This window comes from Oxyura jamaicensis, chromosome 1, assembly GCF_011077185.1.
Source record: "Oxyura jamaicensis isolate SHBP4307 breed ruddy duck chromosome 1, BPBGC_Ojam_1.0, whole genome shotgun sequence".
Taxonomy (NCBI): domain Eukaryota; kingdom Metazoa; phylum Chordata; class Aves; order Anseriformes; family Anatidae; genus Oxyura; species Oxyura jamaicensis.
Window position 1 is genome coordinate 64,037,025 of NC_048893.1, and position 21,607 is coordinate 64,058,631.

At 41.1% G+C, this 21,607-nt stretch overlaps 1 protein-coding gene across 36 annotated transcripts in view; it reads left to right on the forward strand.

Moving 5' to 3' along the window:
• Positions 1-21,607, forward strand: part of CACNA1C (calcium voltage-gated channel subunit alpha1 C) — a 436,365-nt gene that overhangs the window by 216,009 nt on the left and 198,749 nt on the right. For all 36 annotated transcript variants that reach the window (XM_035346227.1, XM_035345985.1, XM_035346220.1 and 33 more), the window contains exon 4: positions 18,437-18,576. In XM_035346227.1, coding sequence (XP_035202118.1) covers positions 18,437-18,576 — 140 coding nt within the window. The remainder of the gene's footprint in view (positions 1-18,436; positions 18,577-21,607) is intronic.

The window sequence follows — 21,607 nt, forward strand, 5'->3', positions numbered from 1 at the left end:
TAACATGATTTCATCACAGCATTTCTCTGCAAGTCAGGGAAAGAAGGTTAGAAATGAGCCATGGGGCCAGGAACAGCAGTCCATGAGTGCTGTTAAAGAAGAGCCAGAGCACCACTGATTCTCAGACCACTTGTTTTTCTTCAGGCTGTCTGTTTTTTTACCTTATGCTTTCCTGGTACTCTGCTGCTTGGATTTTTTTTTTCCTCCTTGTCAGCTTGTGATGACTCCTAAGGAATACATTTTTTCCTGTAGGCCTTCATTAAACAAAACAGTCTAGGGATTACAGTGTTACCATAGGTGCTTGTAGTGGTTTATCAGTGGTTTAGGAATACTGACAGTGTGTGAGAGAAGCCAAAACAATGGCATTTAAGTAGGTGGTGATAAAGTGGGATGAAAATGAGAGAAGTCACAGGAAAGAGAATAGTATAGACAAAGACCATCAAGCATGAGGAACAAAAAAAAAAAAAAAAAAAAAAAAGAGCTGAAGTAACACAGAATTCATTTGTAAAATAGTATCCAGGTTAGGCTCTGCTTCTAGGACTTCTCCTGCTGCAGTCCTCCATGTTGTCTTGTATCCACATCGAACATCTCTGGAGACAGCAAAGTCTCCTTAAAATAGGCGTCTAGCCACAGTGTGTTGCAGAATGCCAACCTCCTTTCTGATGCAAAGCTTCCTTGACTCAGTCCCTACAGTAAACTGTCTTCAGGTCTTTTGAAACCACATTCAGCTGTCAAGTGCTTCCAGAAGTTGGTCAAATAGCATTTTATTTTTTTTGCTTTCATGTATTCTTTACCTTTCTTAAGTACCCTGAACTCTAATACCCTTGCATATACTAAGCACATCTTGTTTTTCTCGTCTTCCATCTTATCTATATAGCTTTGTGATTCCTGGATATGTTTCACAACCAAGCAATCTTATTTAGATTTTTTCTTTCCCCATGAAAAAGCTAGTAATTCTTTGGAGTAGAACCCCTCAGGCTAAACTGTGTTTTCATCTACATTCATGCACCAGCACTGAGTACAATGCGATCATCTGCTTCACCTTGAGACAGCTTGGCTTCCTTCTGCGTGCTCTTGCGAAAGCTGTGTCTGCTGTGCTGTCTGAGAGCTCATTGCTAGAATGAGAGCAAAGAGAGGAAAACATATATATATTCATATAGGATGTCCCTTTCCTTATGCAATTAAAGGCCAATGCCAACACTTCTCGTATCAGGCAGCAGAAGTTATGATTTGGTGCACAGACTGTTGTCCTCATACACAAAAGTGGTTGTAGGGACATCTGAAAGCTAGGTGTTTCTGAGGACAGTTTGAGGTGCGGAAAGGTTGGCTACTCCAGGGTAAAATTAGAAGTGCACCATAAGACAAAAATCACTGTGAACTTAAATTGGGATAGCTGAGAAGAGACCTCCAAGTGTCCCAGCAGAGAACTCTGAATGTGAAGCCTTTCTTCCTGTGCTCTGGGGGTCTGTTTCTCATTGTGCTTTGGTTTTGCTTTCCTTTCTTCCTCCTCATTTGTCTGTATCATTTTTGTTTATTATTCTCTGGCCCTTTCTAGCATTAACATCCCAAATTAATATAGTGCAATGTAAATATCATGCACATCTCTATTACTTAATAAACAAGTGTACATGTTAAATATGAGAACATGATTAAGCAACTCTGAATACATCCTGTGTCCTAGATCCTGCATGACTCATATGTCATGGCAGTTAATAACCAATCAGCCATAACTGAGGAAAGCAGGAAAAGGGATAATACTGAAAAAGGGGAGTTCGGTCTTATTTTTTTAACAATACAGGGATTCTTTAACATAAAAACAAAAAATAGAAAAATTTGACTTTTGCATTGCGTCCATGTAAAGGCCTGGGAATGCTCTGTGTTCCTGACAGGGAGATGGGGAGCGTACAGAGGGATTAAGCAGCTCTCCGCTGGCATGCGAGCACGCCGGGCAGGCGGATGCAGCTTTTAAAGGAGGCAAAGCCACTGAAATACTCAGGGTCCAAAGGAAAGAAAGGCTTTCCAGCCAAAAATGCAGGGCCTGGGTATTTTTCTGGTAGAGGTAGGCTTTATTTATCTAGCAAGAATCCAGTCAAAACAGCATGTGCAATACTTCCAAACGATGAGGAAGAAGCTGTTGGGGTGTTCATATCACGTCTTATTAAACTGCTCTGAAAGGAAAGTTTCCAAGGGAGGCCTGGGGCTTCAGCTTACAGAGCAGTGCCAAGGGTGTTGTATGTTCTTAGGCATTGCTCAGAGGTGAAAAGCGGTAAGAGGAAATAAAAAGTATCCATTAAAATATATTGATGGGGTTAGATTTGTATGTGTGACAGCACACACTTTTTTTTTTTTTTTTTTTCCTTCTTCCTAGCTGGGCTGAATTTCAAAGACGGGGAAGTCAGAAATTGATAGTACTTGTTACTCGCAGGCTCATTTTTCCTGAACACCAGCATATTCTTAAACAGTTAAGAAGAACTGCTACAACTGCAGCATTCCTCTCAGAAATTACTGCCTTGTAAAGCGCAGCCCCATAAAGATTATTTTTGGAGGCTGTAAAGCTCCCTTGGGCAAGCGTGGAGCAGGGCCTGGGTGAGGGCAGGCCGCTGCCATCTCCCCCTCCCCAGGCATTGCCACCAGGTGCCGGCCCCCAGTGCCTCCCTGGTGCAGTCCTGCCTTGCTCACACGGCTATGCCATGCAGTGCCAGCCCCACGAGGCTTGCCAGGACCTGTCTCTAAAAGGTCTGGTGAGTTTGCACTAGGGAAGGAAGCTTGGTGTCAACAGAAAGTCAATAGTAGCCCCTCGGATTTGTGACCCTGCATGGAGCTTGATCTCTGGTTCCCCTTCTCCTTAATTCGCCCACAGCGTGAGTTCTTCTGATTGCTTTTAAAGAAAAGCACCACAGCCTTAGCAGAGGGAGCTGTATTGTGCCTATTTCTCAGCAGAGACCCAGGGATGTGAGCTTTCTTTTTATTTAATTGGTTTCTGTTCTGCTTTTTGAAGAGCAAAGGCCTACCACATCACTGTAGCAATCCTTGACAGTGCATCCTATCAGATACTGTTGTAGTCAAACTGAATCGTAATCTTGCACGGGAGATTTTGGTCTCTCAGCAAAAATCCCACACAACCACGGGCAGGAGGAGCAGCGGACTGACACAGAGGGTCAGACTCTGAACCGCACTGTGACCCTTGTGGCCCATCCGAGGCAGGGTTTGTAAATGTAGCGGCAGAGCTCTACTGGGCCAAGAAGCGCTACAGCTCCCTCCCTGGCAAGGGTAAATGGGGTTTATCTATACCTTCTGCACCCTGGCCACTATTTGACTGGGGACTAAAGAGCAGTAAGTTTTTATCAAATGAAACTACATACCAGCTACGATATGATAAAATCATTATGCTGTCATATATCATTATCATATGTTCCCCATTTTTAACCAACAACCAGCAGGGCAATGGAAGGCTGCTAGACTGTTTTTGACAAAACAGTCAATTGTTTTATTGGTCTTATATAATTTACTGTTTGAGAAGGAATGTTGGTCCTTGGTATTGGTCATGTATAATTTGCTGTTCAAGAAGGAATGTTGATGCTTCTCATCACTGTCAGCACTGTAGTTGCACTTACAATGTCTTGGTATCCTTTGTTGTAACAATGCAAACGTCACTAAAAATGTATTGGTATAGCACTATAGATCAGAATAGCTTTGAGAAGTGACCCCCCAAAAAACTTTTAAGATAATGAAGTTTCTTTGACACCTCACAAACATACCCTGGTGTACAGACTTTATCTGCATTGTGGAATAGCAGTGTATTCCCCCAGGATCCCATCCACCAGTGATTTTGTCACAAGGGCGGTAATCAGGAAGGTTCAATTTCCAAATTTGTACTTTCGTTTTGGACTGCTTGCTTTTGGGACACCCAAATGCCTGCAGTTTCAGCTGAACCTCTGGAAATGCTTGTGTGTGGAATGCAAAACAAAAACAACAACAAAAGATAAAAGGAGAGAAAGATGGCAGAAACAAGAGGTAAAATGTAGGGTGGTAGCAACTGAGGGGGACAAAGAGGGGCAAAGACAGCAACATCGTAGTTTTCATCCACCAGGAGTTAATCAAAGATTTCCAAACATTTAGACAAAGTGTTTTTTTTTTTGTTTTTTGTTTTTTTATGCTTGTCAGAAGTTCATCTTCTCTAAATTGTTATTAGCTCATTAGCTGGTTAAGTCAGCCAAGCCAGTGTGCCAAGTTCCTATCCCTTGAGGCATCTTCACTCCAATTAGTCAACAAAGCACTTGGTGTCTTTGAAAAACTAAAATAAATAAATAATCAGCCTGCCCCATAATGGAACTTGAAGACCTCAAATCTTCAGATACCTTTATCCTGTGTATTTCTCAGTTTTCCCAGTTATGAACTGGAGGCAGTTTCTCTCTTGCCCATGTGGTATGATTTATATTTTAATTCATTCATTACTGTCTGTGAAGTTTAGTGCAATCATTGGATGAAGGAAACTGTGTTTATGAAAGCCAGTAGTATGCTGCTTTGAAGGCTTCCCAGATCTACGGAAATCAGTAGATTCTGTGTCCTAAGCCAAATTCTCAACAACTGCTGATTCTTTCTCTGCTATTTGTAACAGGGAAACTCCAGCGTTGCTCCAGAGACATAAGGAGTTCAGCAATCCACTAATCCTCAAACTTCTCTAAGTCCAAGATTAATTAAAAATATGCTCAGCAGAGCTCCTATATTTCTGCTACAGGGGCTCTGTGGACCCAAAGCAGAAGAGATCAAAAGACAACTAAACATTCACAAGGTCATGTTCCCAAACGCCCTTCTGAGGCAGATCCACTAAGGAAGTGAAATGTCTACCATGAATATCAGCAGTCCAGATGAGAATCAGTCAGAACAATAATACTGGAGCATCTTCTCAGAGAGGGAAAATCCCTCTGGTTAAATTGGCTTCTACAATGTAATCTTAGAAAACTATGAAACTACACCATAAGAACAGAAAAGCATACTCCATTCCAGTGTGATGGCAATGGCATTTCTAAACTGATCAGCCCTGGGGAGAAGCCTCAATTCTTTTTCCCCCAAGAGAGCTATTGAGCTACTTTTTCAAATGATGACATGCGGAGGCATTACTTGAAATCCCAAATGACTAACAGATTTCTTGCATAGATCTGCTTAGTTGTAAGAGTGTCAAAGACATTTTTGAAAGGCTATTTAATCATGAATACAGAAGGATTGTCCCCTGGTGTCTTTCTGTCCAAAACCAATAGACAGCTGCCTTCCCGATGAGACAAATCTGGCTGGGTTGTGGCCTATTAGATCCTCAGGACTGCAACATTTAAGGCTAGAAGATACTTTGAGAGTCTGTGTAGTCCATTTTCTGGCACCAAAAGAAGATTTAACCTCCAGCAATTTAAACTCCATGAATTTCCAGGACGTTGTACTCTGGCACAGCCCTATTACCAGTACTGGCATCTCAAAGAAAGGCTTCTTCATTGTCCATCCTAAAGTTCCCTTGTCCCATTGTAAAGCCATTACTTTCTGCCATGTGCAAAGTCAATGAAGGGAAAAGGATTATTTGCTGCATCTCTGCAGCAGTTTGTAGCCTTGTCTTGTCTTTTCTTCTCTATGCAGATCAGCCTCACAACAATCTTTCAGGTCACTTTTCTGTGCTTCACCAGGTCCTCATTCCTCTCCCCTGCGCCCTCTCCAGTCCATCCCCGTTTTCCTTCATTCACAGAGTTTCAGCAGAACTTTCACCTCTGACTATAGCAGAAGGATTTTTTCTTGTGTCTTGTGGTTTGTACGTTTGTTTACGCATCCCAGCATGATGTGTGCTTTTATTTGTTTTGCAATAGCATGACTTTGAGTCATAGTCTGTAATCAACTGTAGCCTCTAGAGCCTTTTCTGAAGGTCTAAAGCACTGCTAAGGTGATAAGACAAACTTATTCCTGGTGATCCCATCCTTTCAATCAGTTTTGGAAGACATGTGGGATAATTTAGCCCTACCAGTCTCACATCTGTCAAGTTATACAAGAGATTTCATTGTCAGTCCTCATGTCTGTCATTAAAATTAAAAAATTCTCTCTAGCTATTTTATGTCCACTTTGCCAAAGACCAGTGTATTCCTAGTCATGTACTTGCTTCTTTTGTTTCATCTCCTTGTGAAAATGAGTAGTTTGCTGTCTCACTTTGCTGCATTCCATGGGAAAGTAAAAGAAAGTACAGATAGTGTGCCTAGAAGTTGAGCTGTGGAATGTAGCTAGTGGAGTCAAGCTCAGAGGCATGGGACAAGTCCTTGTGACATGTTATCCTACTAATGTTTTTCCTCATCTTTGTGAAGCCTGATTGTCCTATAAGGGAGGGAACAATAAATCAATAAAATACTCTATATTTAAAAAAAAAAAAAAAAAAAAAAAAAAAAAGTTGCTGAGTGTGTTCCTACAGCCTTTAAAGGGATCACAAGAAATTTTAAACTGGGCAATGCTTATTATCTGTACAACTTGTTCTCCTTCCATCAGTATGTTACTACTGGTACCACACCGTTTTAGTTAACACAGAATGAAATTTACATATTTTTTTCACTGTATCTGTGTCTGTTCCTTTTCAGAACCTTTATGCTATTCTGTAAATAATAACAACTTACTGCATTTAATTTTAGTTTTTAGGCAGTTTCACCATTGAGTTCTCAAACATTAGTGCAACGCTGCCTTAGCAGTTTATAGATGATTATAAGAAAACATTAAAATCCTCAAAACAATGCATTTCTATTTAATGTCTCTATAGGATAATATTTCTGGTGTTAGTGGACTAAAGCCTACTGTACTTACTCGGTTCCTGTTCATGCAGACCTGCTAGAAGTTGGTGAAAAATTTGTCCAAATAAGGACTTTTTAATCTTTTCCATGACAGATTTATTAAATGTTTGCAAAATCTGTATTTTTACCCCCCCCACTTTCTTTTGCAAAGTGAGTTTAAGCTTATTATACGATGCATCTTAAAAGCTTTACCACACCATGCCGTGCCATATCATACCATTTCTTTAAGGTATTACTTTTTCCAATATTAAATGTGTAGTTTGATTTGGTGTTTTTGAATTTAAAATGTTAGTCTTTGTTTAAACACGGTAATCATTGCATGTTTGACTGGGCGATAATGGTATGATAAGAGAATAATTGTCTTAAAACAGCGTCCAGGAGTTCATCCAGCTCCTGTCACTTTTGTGCTGGCAGCAATGAGACCAACTTTAATATGCATGACCTAAAATGTACAAAAAGCAGAGTGGGGGAAGGGAGGGATAAAAAGCCAAAAAATGTCATAGGATGAGACTGTGCAGTGTCTGCAAGGCTATGAAGAGCATGTACTGAGCACAAAAGAACACTTATGCCCCACCAAAATGAGTTCCAGTGCAGGCATCGGCTGTCTTTTATTTTAGCGGTGTGAGTTGGGATTTGGCCAGCAGCAAGGTAAAAGTGATGGTTTTAGTGTGTTATAGATCAGTCAGAACAACTAGTAAGGATGAAAAACTTGGGAGACATCCAGTACAGCAGCCTATAACATTAATAGCATTAAAAATAATTTTCAGGCAGATCAATATGAATCCTGTTTGCTTAGAGCCTGAGGGTGATTGAAGAGAGAGGGAGCCTTGGGAAAAGAGTAAGTGAAAACACAAAGTGTGTAACATCTTATTTTCATCAAGTGAACACAAAATCTTTGAAATCCAAGTCCATTTGGCAAAATGTTTGCCAGCCCGGAGCGGTAGTCTGTCTGACGTAGAGGAAATCTGGCTGAGTTCTTCGAGATCATTTCACCGGGAGTGACCTCCTGAGCAATGGGCTTAATAAAGATTTGCCTGTAACTGAAGAAAGGGAATTCTGGTTGGGGGTGGGATTTTAACTTTTTCAGACAGGCCAGCTGAAACCTACTTTTCCCTTTAGACAGAGAGCCCGCAGCCTGCGTTACTTGCAGGGGATAAAGCCACCCCTGAAGCCAGGGAATGTAGGAAGAGCACGCCTGTTTGCAAACTAGCCAGAAGCTAATCAAGCTGAGTTTAATTAAAGAGCATTATAGGATATTAATAACATTCCTGACCTTTCCCTGTCCAGAGTGCAATATTTTTCTCAATTTTAATTTTAAGTTTATCTACATGAGAATAAATACTGTTGTAAGTGTTTATCATAGCAAGAGAAAACACAAGTACATTGCTTGCCTCTCTTCTCCTCGGAGCAGCATGAAAATTAGTAGCTCACTGCAGTTCTTTTCAGACTCTTCACTTGCAAGAGAAGGTACCAGTGCAGTGTTCATTCCTTATTAATGCCTGAACTTCATTAAAATCCTTTTTCCATATGTTTAACGAACTAAATGTTATTAGCATGCATAAACCCATTTCAGAGATGTTTCTCCTCTTTCCATTTTCTGTCTTGCTTTTTGCTGGTTTTCCAGTCATGCTGGTGGAAATCTGGGTTCTCTGGGAAATTCTGATATTGCAAAAATTGGTTTTGCTGAATACGTGGATGAGTAGTTAAAGTTTTCTGTGTGTGATATTGCCCTCTTGCCCATCCTTAAAGGGAAGTCCTTAGTTTTAGTTCAGAAATAACAGAGCATTACATTTAAATATTTTTATTGAACAAAAACGTTTTAACATTCCTTATCCTTGTGTTTGGGTTTGCTGAAACAAACCCAAATACTTCGCGATGACACGACCCTGCATTAATCTGCACCCACCCAAGCACTGCTGCAGGCTTTGTGAGGGTAACCTGGTGTCCTGCCTCTGCCACAGGCTGAGGTCGCACCTCATTGCCACCTAGCCCCGGCCTACCTGGATGGAAGGTGGCATTGCTTGGCAAGAGTATTACTTGTCCCCTTTACGCCTGCAAGACACGCATGTGTGAGGATGAAATACATGGTTGTCTTACAAGAAATGAAAATAAGTGCCTGACAGGAGGGATGAGGAATCTAAATTCTGGTTCCCAGCTTCCAGACACCCGCAGCCGCTGCCTTGAGGGTGGACAGAGTGGTTGGTGGCAGTCAAACCAAGGAACAGGAGAACTGGCAAATAATATTGGTTGCTTGGGCTTTTTGGTAAGCCTAAATTAGCAAAACCTGCAGGAAACTGAAGCATTTCTTTCACTTCTGGCCCAGAAGAAATCTTGCTACTATGCAGAGCTATATAGCCTTGCGAGCTTTATCTGTTTAAAATGAAGTTCATTTCTGTTCTCTGGGTACAGCACAGGTCACAGTCATGTTTTTAATTACCAATTAGACTTCCATTAAGGAAATAAAATGAGTTTTATGTGCTGGTTGTCAAAGGTCCTTATAGCTGCCTCATTTTATGTGCCCTGTCCATTCAAGCGGCAAGCAAACGAACAGAAACTTACTCAGGGGTAGTAAACAAATCCTTTGCCCCACAGAAAGAAAGATAGAGGCTGAGATGGAGAAGCTGCAAGGACTTTTCATTTTTCATTCCCTTCAGTTGTGTTTTTCCTGTCTGCCATGAGCAGTGTGAACAGAATGTTAAATATGCCCTTAAGTTACTCATGGAAAGAAAAGGTCACACACATACACGTTCAATCACTCTTTTTTTTTCTCTCTCTCTCTATTGTGTGTCTATTGTGTGTTCATATGATATGCACAGAGAGACCCCAACCCCAGAGCACGAAAAATTGAACTGTGGGACCCATCTATTTGCTTAGAAATTTCAAGAGGGAGAGATTATAAATAGTCATAAATTCAATTTATTTATAAAGCATTCTCTGTCAGGCGTCACTGCACTGCACAAACAATTATAAAAGAATTGTAGTAGATTAAAAACATAAATTAGAGAATCATAAAATGCCCAAGAGTGATTGGATTAAAATGCATTTGACAGAAATCTTTTAAAAGTGGGATTTGAGGAGCTCTTCTGGGTGGTCAGTCAGAGAAAAGTCTGTGCTCAGTGGTGCGTTCCAGCAGAGGCTCAGGGCAGGATTTCTGCAGGGGGTCCCTTGTGCCTCCACAGTTCCTAGTCTGGGCCTACAGTAGTTGGGCGTAGCTCAGAGAGGGTCTAATCGTGCTGGATGTGGCTGTGGTTTCATGTTTGCTGACATCTGTCCTCATCCTTCCTCTGCTAGCCCTGTCCTCGCCTTAAAGCACACCCTGTGGCAAGGGCCCGTGCCAGAGGTGCATGGTGTGGTGTGCCGCTGGGCTGCCCCTGCAAGGCCATTTCGGGAAGGTTTCCTGAGAAGTTAGAGAAGTTAGAGAAATGGGGAATTCGTCCTGCAGACAATTACCAACTCACCTTGTAAGAGGACAATATTTTCCATATTAAAATTAGTAGCAAAATTCTGCCTGATTTAGTCTATATTTTAGTCTAACCTGGCATGTACTGGAATTACTCAAAACCTTGTAGGTCCATAGCATTTTTAAAAAGAAAAGAAAAGAAAAAAAAAAAAGAAAAAAAAAAAAAAAAAACACCTTTCTAACAGAAAAGATACTTCATTAAATTAATATCATGGAAAGCAACTCCACATCCCTTATCCATAAGGGAATTATAAAAACCCTTGGCACAAAGAAAGTCTTATTTATAGGCACATTTCCAAAGGAATTCACTGTTCACTTGTTGAGTTATGTTGGAAATTCAGTCCTTCGTTCTGCAGCCCAGTTTTTAGTGGGCTTGTAGAAAAGTTGCCTAGTTACAAACCTGAAGGTTCCTCAGTGTACCACTGCACGTGTCAGCAGCTTCAAGTTACAAGGTAGACAAACCGTAGTTGTGATAATGTTGATTCCAGGCAGTTAAAACAGCATCAGTCTGGCTCAGAAATCATGTGATTGACTTAAAATTAATAAATCTCTTGGGGACACAGATTCGCCTTTGTTAAGCATTTTTACTGCCACAATAAAGTTTAGAAACTCATTGAGAAATAATGTGCTCAAAGCACTGATCATATAATCATGATCAGATTATGAATATAGGATGAGGAGATCTCCACACCTGTAGCTTCAGGGTGTATATGGAACAAAGCAATAAGATCATTAGAATAGTCATTGCTAAGATCATGTATCCTATTTTCAAAAGCAAACATGCTCATGTATCTTTTGCTGAAAGGCCTTTCAGAAACAGTCCTAATGAGCCAATGTTGTTTAAGTGGATTTTTTTTTTTTAGAATTCCTCCTGAAGTGGGATCTATGCTTGCTCTTCTGCCTGCCAACAAAGTATTCAATATTTAACACTAACATGATTTTGAGCACAGCAAGGTTAGGCTAGAGGGAGCTGTGTTTTTTAAATATTAATAATATTTTTTTTAAGTTAATAAAATGGACACTGAAATGTTTTATGGCTGATAGACCTGTATATTTTATTGCATGCATGAACAAATGCAAACACCTGAGCATGTTGAATAGTCAATGTCTAACTTATTTGAGCCATTTTAGGAGCTGAATGAGACATGATATGCCTTGTGATGATCTATTAGATATAGCTGTCATGCTGAAGCTGCTCTGATTTAAATGGATGCTTCTGGTACCCTGTCCTTAATCAGTGGTTGGTAGATGGGCAATTGATTGTTGTGTTTCAAATGGCTGTTTTAACCTTGGGAAAAGGTACCAGACTGCCTCTAAAACTGCATAAGGGAAACTAGTAAGAAGCTTTCTTCTAAGGGTGAATTTTGTTCCTAGGCATGGTAACAGCACAACACCTAGCCAGCTTTAAATTCCTATGCAGAGATCCTAAATGAGGCTCTCACAACAACAACAACAACAACAACAAAAAGAGTCATAAACCTTATGCTGCCTTCCCTAATGTTGCTTCCCCTTGGAAGGGTAATCTCTTATTGGTCTGATCAGAATATAAAGTGACAGTTCATTTGAATTTAATCAGAGCAGTGGACCAAAACAAAAGGAACTAGGACATGACTTATTTTTGACTCTTCAGAGCCTTTCAGGTTTGAATGTTTGTACATAGGTTGTTCGGATGGCTTCAATTCTTCGTTGCATCAAAATAAAACTGAGCCCATAAGGCGCATATTCTCTGGCTCTCATTCACATATAGGTAGAATGTTATTGTTCTGTTTCAGTACAAAAAAAAAAGAAAAAATCTTGAGCAAGAAAACCCGAGAGATTTCTGCTATTGCTAGCCAAAGAACATAAAGGAAAATCTTCTATTGGTTAGACAGCAGTTAATCGGCACCAGAGTCCCAATTTGAAGTCCAATTGGATGTATAAACCTTTATGTGAATCCAGAAAGGCACGTCTGACCATCTCAATGATAGAGAATGAGGCATTCAGCTGGGAAGCACTGATGTGTGACTGGAAAGGAAATAACTGGTTTGTTAGGTTATTTTGAGGTCTAGAGATCCATTTAGGATGATCAAATATGCATATAGATTCTTAGAAAAATCTAGGTTGAAAGGGAATTTGGGGGCCTGTCTAGTCCAAATTCCTGCTCAAAGCAGAGCTGTCTTCAAAAGTTGCTCAGAATCTTCTCCAGCATAAAGGTTTCAAAATCTCTCTCCTCCTATTGCAGTCCAAATAATCTTGGCATTTGAACCCCTTCAGAAATGTAGGATTCCCAATAATTACACTATTCTGTATAGCCAGAGCCTGTTTCTCCACTTCTATGAGTAAAATTGCAGGTGAAATGTTGATAAAACAGAACAGTAATGGCATTTGTCATCTATATTTTGTTTTACATTTATAAGGAACGTGTGGCTCACTGAAAGAGGAAGTCTATTCGTTGCAAGTTGCCTAGCAGAGGGTAGTGACCCCCTTGTACCTTGGCTTTGTATTACAATTGGATTCTGACACAAAATGTAGTTCTGCTGAACCCACATATAACTTCCATTTGATCCTAGCCAAAATTTTGTGTAAAAAAAAAAAAAAAAAGAGAGAGAGAGAAGAAAAAAAAAAAAAGAGTTTCGACTAGATCCTGTAAGAGGACTGCGTACGCATGAAGTATTTGTTGATTTGCCAAGGAACAGTTGGATATAGTGCATGTGGATCAGGTCTGTGATCGTTCAAAACTATTAATATCCTCTCTTCTGTTGAATTCCATGGAAGTTCTTTAAGTGGATCATGGGCGTGTTGTGAATTATCAAACACTGAAGGCTGGCTTGCACTACATACCTGTTTTGTAATTGCTCATTTCAGATTAGCAAGAATTCTGCACTCATCTGGTTTATTCTTCTAATGTTGTGCATCTTTAAAGTCGCAGCAGATGACAGTATCTCCCATTTACGGCTGTTAGTTGAAGGTGGTATTTCTGCAGCACTCGGTATGTGTTTAACTTTGCTTGCAGAAAAGCCTGTCGTATAGCACTGCCTTTGGTTGGAATGGACTGAAGGCAGAGCTGATCATATTTGGAAATCTAGCCTTTTAGAAGCTGTTCTGACTTCTGTTCAGCAGCACAAGGGGTTATGTTTAGCGGAGTGATAGCCACCAGCTTCCTTCTTCAGGCTTCTGTTGTCCTAGTCAGGTAAAATTAGATAGTGTTCTTTTGCTTGATTTTTGGGGGAGCAGGGATGCTGTGTTTTAGGAACCACAGTATAACAGCAAAATAAGTTATGTTCAGCTATATGCTATCTTATCAGTCCTTTCTTTTTATCAAATGAATTGGAAATGGTCAGTGCTTTCTGCAGTGACAGTAGTTTTCAGGAGTTAAAAAAGTCCAAACATGTTCGCTCTTCTAAGTTTTATTCGTTCATGTGTTTGTGTACTACTTTCATGCATACTTAACTGAAAAGGTCTCCCAAGTAACCGGACACATTCAGAAGTAACTTGGTGTCAACAGACCTGTCTCAACATCTGCTTTGTTGAATTGATCCTTTAAGTGAGTGTATGTGGCTCTTCCACACCAAAGGTCAGTTATTAATGCTAATGGTACCCTTCAGGTCAGCATATTCACACAGTGAGGGTCTCCATATCTCAGATGTGATGGTAATTTGTAATCCAAAAACAAGGCACCTTTTGTGCAAAGCCTCTGGACCATCTTTCCCAGCTCCACAGCTCAGTCGCCCTACTTCCAATCAGCAAAAGATTGTTTTCCCTACTAGGAAAACGTCTGAGTGCTCTCAGAGCCTATTTATACAATTAATGCCAAAACATCCTATATGACAGAGGCTGTTAAAATACTGTTGTTTTCTTTGGATAACTGAGTATTTGCATTACTGAAGAACTGCATTCTGTTATGTTAGGGAAGCACTGGGGAATAATAATGCAGACACTGACGTAACTTGCTGTGAGGTCAAACAGGCAGCTTTATAACGGTCCTAGCTGTGCAGGGCTTTCCGCACATCGCTTAAAATATATAAGATACAGTTTTTTAAACATGGTTTGTAGCAAGCAGAGCTGGGTGCTAGCAGAGAGACAGTGGTGCTTGAGAAAACCTGTAGTGACTGAATTTCAGGTTGCCACCCCTCTAGACTGGGGTGTATGAAATGTGAGGACCTGACTGATTGGAGCATTGAGTGACTCTTGCAAAGAAAATGTTATGACCTAGCAGTGCTGCTGTGTGGTTGGGGTTTGGAGAGCCAAGGACCAAGATACAACGAATGATTCTGGAGACTGTTTTTTCAGAAACAGTGCTGGTCTACTCACCCCTGTCATGACAGGAGGAAAACCTCATGGCACCCTACAGTACTTTGCTGGGATTTCCTGCTTTCAGACTCCTATGAACCCAAGATGTTATTAGGTACAGTTTAAAAATTAAAAACAAAAACAAAACAATGACGTCTTCAGAAAGCACATGGGATTAGGGAGGCTTCGTACTTAATACAGTAATCCTCTTTCGGAAATATGTCTTAGAGGCTCAACAGTGAGTTACTGTTTGTTTCTCTGTTAAGAGTAAGGCAATGTACAATTTGTTTCTTGGCAGCGTTAGTGCTGGCTAGCCTATCAGCTAGGGTAGCTGATGCTCATGTCCTGTATCTGTAATGAAAAACAAAAACAAAAAGGAACGGTGGCGCAGCCAGCCCCCAAACATCTGTGTATGCTCCAGAGACAGGCCAGTTTTAGAAAACTTTTGTCCCTCCTCTTCTTCCACTCATGGTTTGCCTTTTTTTTTTTTCTCTCTCTCTCCCTTTTGAAACATTTTCATCACTACTGTCCAAGCAGGAAGCTCTTTCTTTGTAACTCTGCAACCTGCAATAATTTTCATGTGTCCCAGCCACATCAGCACTGTTCCCTTTTCAAACACAATTGAAAAAATATTGTACCCTCTTCTGTACCGCTCCAAAATGTTTGCTCTCCTTTGATGCTGTGGCTTGGGTACAAGCTTTAAGGGGCAGAGCTGCTGGTATCTCCTTTCCTGCCCAGAAGGTAGGAGGCCCTGATATTTCTTTAGCCTTGTTTCTTTTGAAATAGTGCCAAACTCTTAGAGGAGTTGGGGTCATGGACACTTTGTGATGCTGTGGGACATGAAGGGAGGCTGAAATACCGGGGCCTAGTCTGCTAAATCCGTGGGAGCAGAGCTCTGGATGAGCAGCCAGAAGTGAAGAATCCCATTTAGCAGCGACAGGTCCATGGTTTTGAGGCTGCCAAGTGCTTCAGGTGCGCCTTTCATGTCTAACCTGAGGCAGGGAGCGGCTAAGTCACAGCTGTAAGTTCAGCAGGCAAGGTGGCACCAGATCTGGGATGTGCCCAAGGTTCTGCGGGCCCATTGATGCTACCTCACCACAGAGCTACAGCTCTTGAGTTGTACAGTATTCAGAAGAAAGGGAACACAAATTAATTAGCAGGCTCTTCAAACTCTCAATTCCAAGAAGGAGTAGCTTCCTGAAATGCTCTTGGAGCAGCTGCACTCTTTAAGTTGGGCAGTATTTCTCCTTCAATTTTAGATCCTGAAATCATAATTTAAGTGCAGAAGATCATAAAATTTCTCTCCTCTGCTCAGCATTCTGTGTCTTGTGTTCATTTCAGAGGCTTTTATAGAATGGTATTTTCATGGATCTTTCCACCTTAACCAGATCATTGTAAAGACTTTATTCAAACAGTTCATAGTTGTATATGGATATATGCATATATCTGTGTATAGATATACATACGCATGTTTGTGTAAGATTTCGGCATATTATAACCTCGATAACATGGTTCAACAAACAGTGTTACTGCAATAGCAAAACAGGAGCCTATCATCCCACAGGCAACTTCAGAGACAGAAAGGTATGAGGCTCCTAAACCCAAACAAATGGAACCTGTTAGGTGTTGAAATACTGGCTGCTGTGTGCAATATTAAATAACAATTAAAAAAAAAAGATTTTTCTTCCAGAATTTTCCCAAATATTTGCTTCCTTCATCTTTTGATTGTATTACTATAGGAATTTCAATGAAATTCATGGAGTGGAAAGGCTCTTCTGGCTGGGCAGACCTGCATCTGATTTGGGCAGATGCTGCAGACACAGCAGACGCAGAAACCAGAGCAGAGCGGGTGACAGCAGTGTTCCAGAGGCACCGCGGGCTGCCTGCCTGCCTGCCCCACGGGTCAAAGCCTGGCCCCGTGTCCTGCCGTGCTGATGGAGGCATGTGGCAGCACAAAGATGCTGCACCAATGGTTCCCATCACACAATGATTTAGTCTGATTTTTTTTAGAGATCTCCTGGCAGCTTGGCTTACTTTAGAATGTGTGCATCGGGATTGATTTGTGGTGTTTGTTTTACTATGAGTAGTACATCACTTAGTACATGTTCAGTTGTCAGGGGCAGCGGAGGAAGTAGGGTCTGCCAGGCTGGTCCCTTCTAGGAGTATGAAAGCTCTTTTCTGCAGCCAAGCCTATGGCTGGACTGCTGGATGTTAGCACTTAGATGCCAATTCCTTGGCTAAATACACCAATGCACTTACTATAAGCAGAGCTGGGGATATCATAGTCATTAGTATTGTATGCTGTTATTTCCTTCTCTGATTTCAATGGAGAAAAACCCTTAGTGTCCTGATCTATCTCTATGTGGGACAATGATGAGCAAATTCTGTATTGTGGGCATGTTCAAAGGTTTTATGACGGGAACAGATAACTACAGAACAATACGTTTTCTTCTTTAGGTATTCCTCATAGCAAACACTGGGGAATACTGCAACCATTGTGATAGCACTAAGTCAGGGAAGACAGCAATATTTTAAAGCACCAGCACGTGCCTGTTATGATAAGATGGAATTTCTCAGGCATGTAGAATAACGTGTTAATGTAAACATGCCGATGGACTGGGTATTACAGTTTTTGATTAATGAGTTGTTAGCGAGATCCTGCTAATTACCTGGAGCTGAGTGGAAGAGGTTTAAACGGACAACCCAGTTAAATGATGAAATGATTTTTCATAAATCTGCACATTTGGTATTGCTGCATCATATGAAAATTTGTCGTGCGTGCATGCCTTTAGCAGCACTTCTGGACAGAGGTAAAGGGCAAGTGCAATTTGGAGCTTAAAAAAAATAAATAGTGAGCTGCCTGATTGTCTTGCTGGGTATCCTACAAGATATGACTAAGAATGCCTCCTAAGCTGTTTAAATTTGTATTTATTTCAGACTTCTGTTTCTTGAATGGGAACTTCTAATAACTTTTAATAACCTCAGTTTAACCTTGGAGGGACCTAGTCTCCTTTAGCAGTCATCTTGTTTTCACATACTTATTTCTCACTCAGCTTTCCACATAGCACTTTTGTAGTGATTAGCTAATGCTGCAGCTTCCCTCCTGCTTGGATGGAGGTCCCTACCACTTCTGCAATGCTGCTATTCATACTCCACGCTGGGACTAAAAACCCAGAGATGAGAGACAGCGAGCCTGTGTACTGACTCCAAAGGGCTGCATGCTTGTCCTGAATCAGACTGTACTGTCACTGGAAGTGACTTCGTTCCGGTGTGCTTAATTGCAGCCCGCGTTTCAGGGGGACTTGTACATTTCTGATGGCATGACTAAATGTCTCCTGTGTTAGTCAGCCTGATCTGTAAACCGTTTGTCACCAATAGTCAGCCTACCTATTCCCAGCAAAAGAAAAGGGAATCCCAAAGAAGGCAAAGTTTGACACATCCATCAGTCTCAGATGAGCCCTTCTCTGTTTCTCTCTGCTCCTCTCTGCAGCATTGAATCCAGCAGTGTTTCCTCTCCAGAGGTAGAAGAGGACTGGATACGGTTCATTCGCAGGGACGGCAGCAGTTGGCACTGCTCTCTGCAGAGAGCTGAGTGCTGCAATGTGCCTGCAGGGCCCCTGCCCTCCTCCTTTTCACACACTGTATTGTGGCCAGTCTCTGCCAAGGCAAGGGCAGCAAATTTCAGAGTCTAACCAAAATTTGCTGCCACTGTCCTGTCAAACTTGCTGCTGAATATGCAAGTCTGAGGAGGGAAGTCCTCTGACAAGTCATGCATGTTAGATGTCACCAAAGGATAAGTCAGTGGGTTGGAGGCTGCATGGGTGGAATGTGACAGAAAACATCCTTGTCGGGCATTTGTAACTCATGCTAACCGTTGTCTCTCTTGTTCTCTTCTCTTCAGGAACGAGTGGAATATCTCTTTCTCATAATTTTTACAGTGGAAGCATTTTTAAAAGTAATAGCATATGGACTTCTCTTTCACCCCAACGCTTACCTCCGCAATGGCTGGAATTTACTAGATTTTATAATCGTGGTCGTAGGGTGAGTATCAGCATTTTGTCTTTGAATGTACTGCACACCTGGGGACACTGGGAACCTGTGGGAGCATGAAGGTGGATGAGGGTTGGAACATTACTTACGGGTGATGTTGGGGGTTGCTGTCCTTCATGACCGCCACTGCTTGTCCCTACCATGTTGAACCCTTACAGACTTCACACCTTCTACCAAGTGTAACTCTCCAATCTGAAAATACAGGTAGCTCCCACTGGTTTTCTGCAGGTATAACATGATTCATGTTGATTTTGGTGTGTAGCAATGATTTATGTTAGGGTAAATAAATAAGGACTGGCATTCAGTTGATGTACATTTTCTCTCTGGTATCCCTTGCTACTTAGCCTTTTCCAAGTCTTTTAGTGATTTGCGAGACGTGGAAATTAAACTGCTCTTTTGTAACAGGAATAAAAACAGGAGTAGTGCAAAACTACTGGGCAAAATAAAGTGCTTAAACATGACTATGGTGGAAGAAAATGCCCCCCCCCCCCTTTTTTTTTTGCAAGTCTGTGAATATTAAGAATACCTAGGTGTGATCCTTTAATTAAGTTTAGAGTAGAATGAAAAATAAATTCTGCAGTCTTGAAAACTTTTACTCATTCACAAAGAAGGATGAAAAATTGAAATCTCAACTTTTCACACTCATACAGAAATAAGTTCTCTTGTTCAATCACACTGTTCTGGTGGTGATTTCAACACTTTTGATGTTGGCCCTTTTGATGCTTTAACCCTTTTAAAGACTAATTGTACTATTGTGGAGCAAATTGCCCCTTTAAGATGCAACTTTCTGATCCCCTTATTCTTCTCTGTGTTTTTCAGGCTAGGTATTTAATTTATTTGAATAAAAACAAAATAAAGCATCCTTCTACTTTTTCTAACCGAGGCTAAGAGAGAAACAAGGGTTTTGAATAGTGGTTGTTGAAGGGAAGGAATGAAGAATAAACTGCCCTTGAATACAAAGAGAACATGTTTTTCTTCTCCCGAGTAATTTGTCCCATCCTTCCACCACTCCATTGTTAAGGAGTTTCATTGCTCACAGACTTTCAGTCTTTTCACCTTTTTCATAAGGAAATCCTACATCAGGTCTTTCAAAAAGCATTAAAAGGGACAGTCACAGTGATCAACACTCCTCATAATCTCTGCCCCCAATCAAAGTACATCTTGACTATTTTAATGATGGTCCCAAATAATTATGTCAGCAAACTCTGCTTTGTGCTACCTGTTCTCTACTGCTTTTCGTCATGTTAGGGAAAAGTGGGCAGAAGAAGAGTTTCCAGTGAGAGGAAGAGAGGACAAGTCATCTCCTACTCAGGCATAACTTTGCCTGCAGCAGTGTACAGTTGCCTTTGCCTTTCATTCCTACCCACAGTCAGAGGATTCCACAGCAAATTAGTCATTAGAAATTGTTAAATCCCCAAACTCTCCCCTTTCATTGTCCAATTGTGTAGCTGGTTCTGCCTTTGAAAGCCCTCAGACATGTCACCTGCTTGGGGACTGTTGCTTAAGGTGAAGAAAGATTGGAGAACAGAAGTCCTATGAATACAATTTTTCCCTTTTAATTTCTATGAGAACAAATTTTTAAAGAGAGGAAATGTGCTACCTCTTCCATTGGAATGCAAGAGAGCAAGGCTCCAGAAATCACAGGGCAGCTTTACATCTAGTTTAAGTGCAGTCCTCTTCAATTTTCCTACTAGGGCAGTTAATCAGCAAGATGATATGCAGGCTGAAATTAATTCCCCTGCCAATGATAGAAGCTGCATCTCTCAGCTCTTCTAACTGCTCTTGCCTCCAGCAGCTCTCAGTCTCTAGATGGGGAGCAAAAAATGTAACTGGGGAGGGATTACACAAGTATAATAAACATGGCCAAGACCCCAAGGTCTCTGTTAAATAGCAACAATCTCAAGTGACAGATTCCACTTCAAGGCCAGATGGGTTCCTTTGATGTTTATCTGTTTAAATTCACTCATACACTACTGCAGACTAGCCTTGTGCACTGCTTTTTCTCTCCACAACCCCTCTGCAAAATCTATGTGGCAATACCATCTGTTCCTGTTTTGCCCTGTCGTCTTTTCCCAGGGGCTGTCAGAAACCCCTCAGTGACATCATATTTAAATTTCAGCATGTTTGAATATTTTGGAAGGGAGGAAGCCCCCATAGAAAAAAAATAAAAGAGAGATAGAGAAAGAGAGGTGGAAGAAAAGTGCAGAAATACAGGCTCAAAACATTTCATTGTGGCACCTTTTTCTGACCATTGACGGAGCTGTTGAGTGTTTTGGACACAGATGTAGGACTGGGCAGAGAGGGTTATTTGGTCTGGGAGGGGAAGGATGATGTGGAACTAATACTGGTAGCATCAAAAATGACTGTGGTAATTGCCATTCATGCTTGTTCTGCCTTAGGCAGCACCTTCATTTTCAGTGATTGTTCTTGCTACAAAAAATAAAAAAGCTACAAGTGAAATACTTCTTTAAGTATTGTTGAAAGTTAAGGGAGGAAAAAAAAAAAGAAAAAGAAAAAGACAAAAAGACAGGTTTTATATACTTGTTTGTCCCTCAATCCACCGACTATACACTGCTAGTATACCTAGTATACCATGTATGATGGTTCCTCTTTTCTTGGCACTGCTGAGACCACAGCTTCGGTAACATGTTTAGTTTTGGGCTCCTCACTGCAAGAAAGATACTGAGTTGCTGGAACATGATCAGAAAAGAGCAACAAAGCTGGTGAAAGGGCAAGAAAACAAGACATATGAGGAGTGTCTGAGGGAGATGGGGCTGTTTTGTCTGGAGTAAAGGATACCAAGGGGAGAACTCATTGCTCTCTACAACCACCCTAAAGGAGGTTGTAGCGAGGTGGGGGTCAATCTCTTCTCAGCTGATAAATGATAGGACATAAGGAAACAGCTTTGGGTTGTGCCAGGGAAGGTTTAGATTGAATATTAGGAAGAATTTCTTCACAGACAAGGTGGCCCAGGGAAGTGGTGGAGTCCCCATCCTTGGAAGTATTTAAGACATGTAGATGT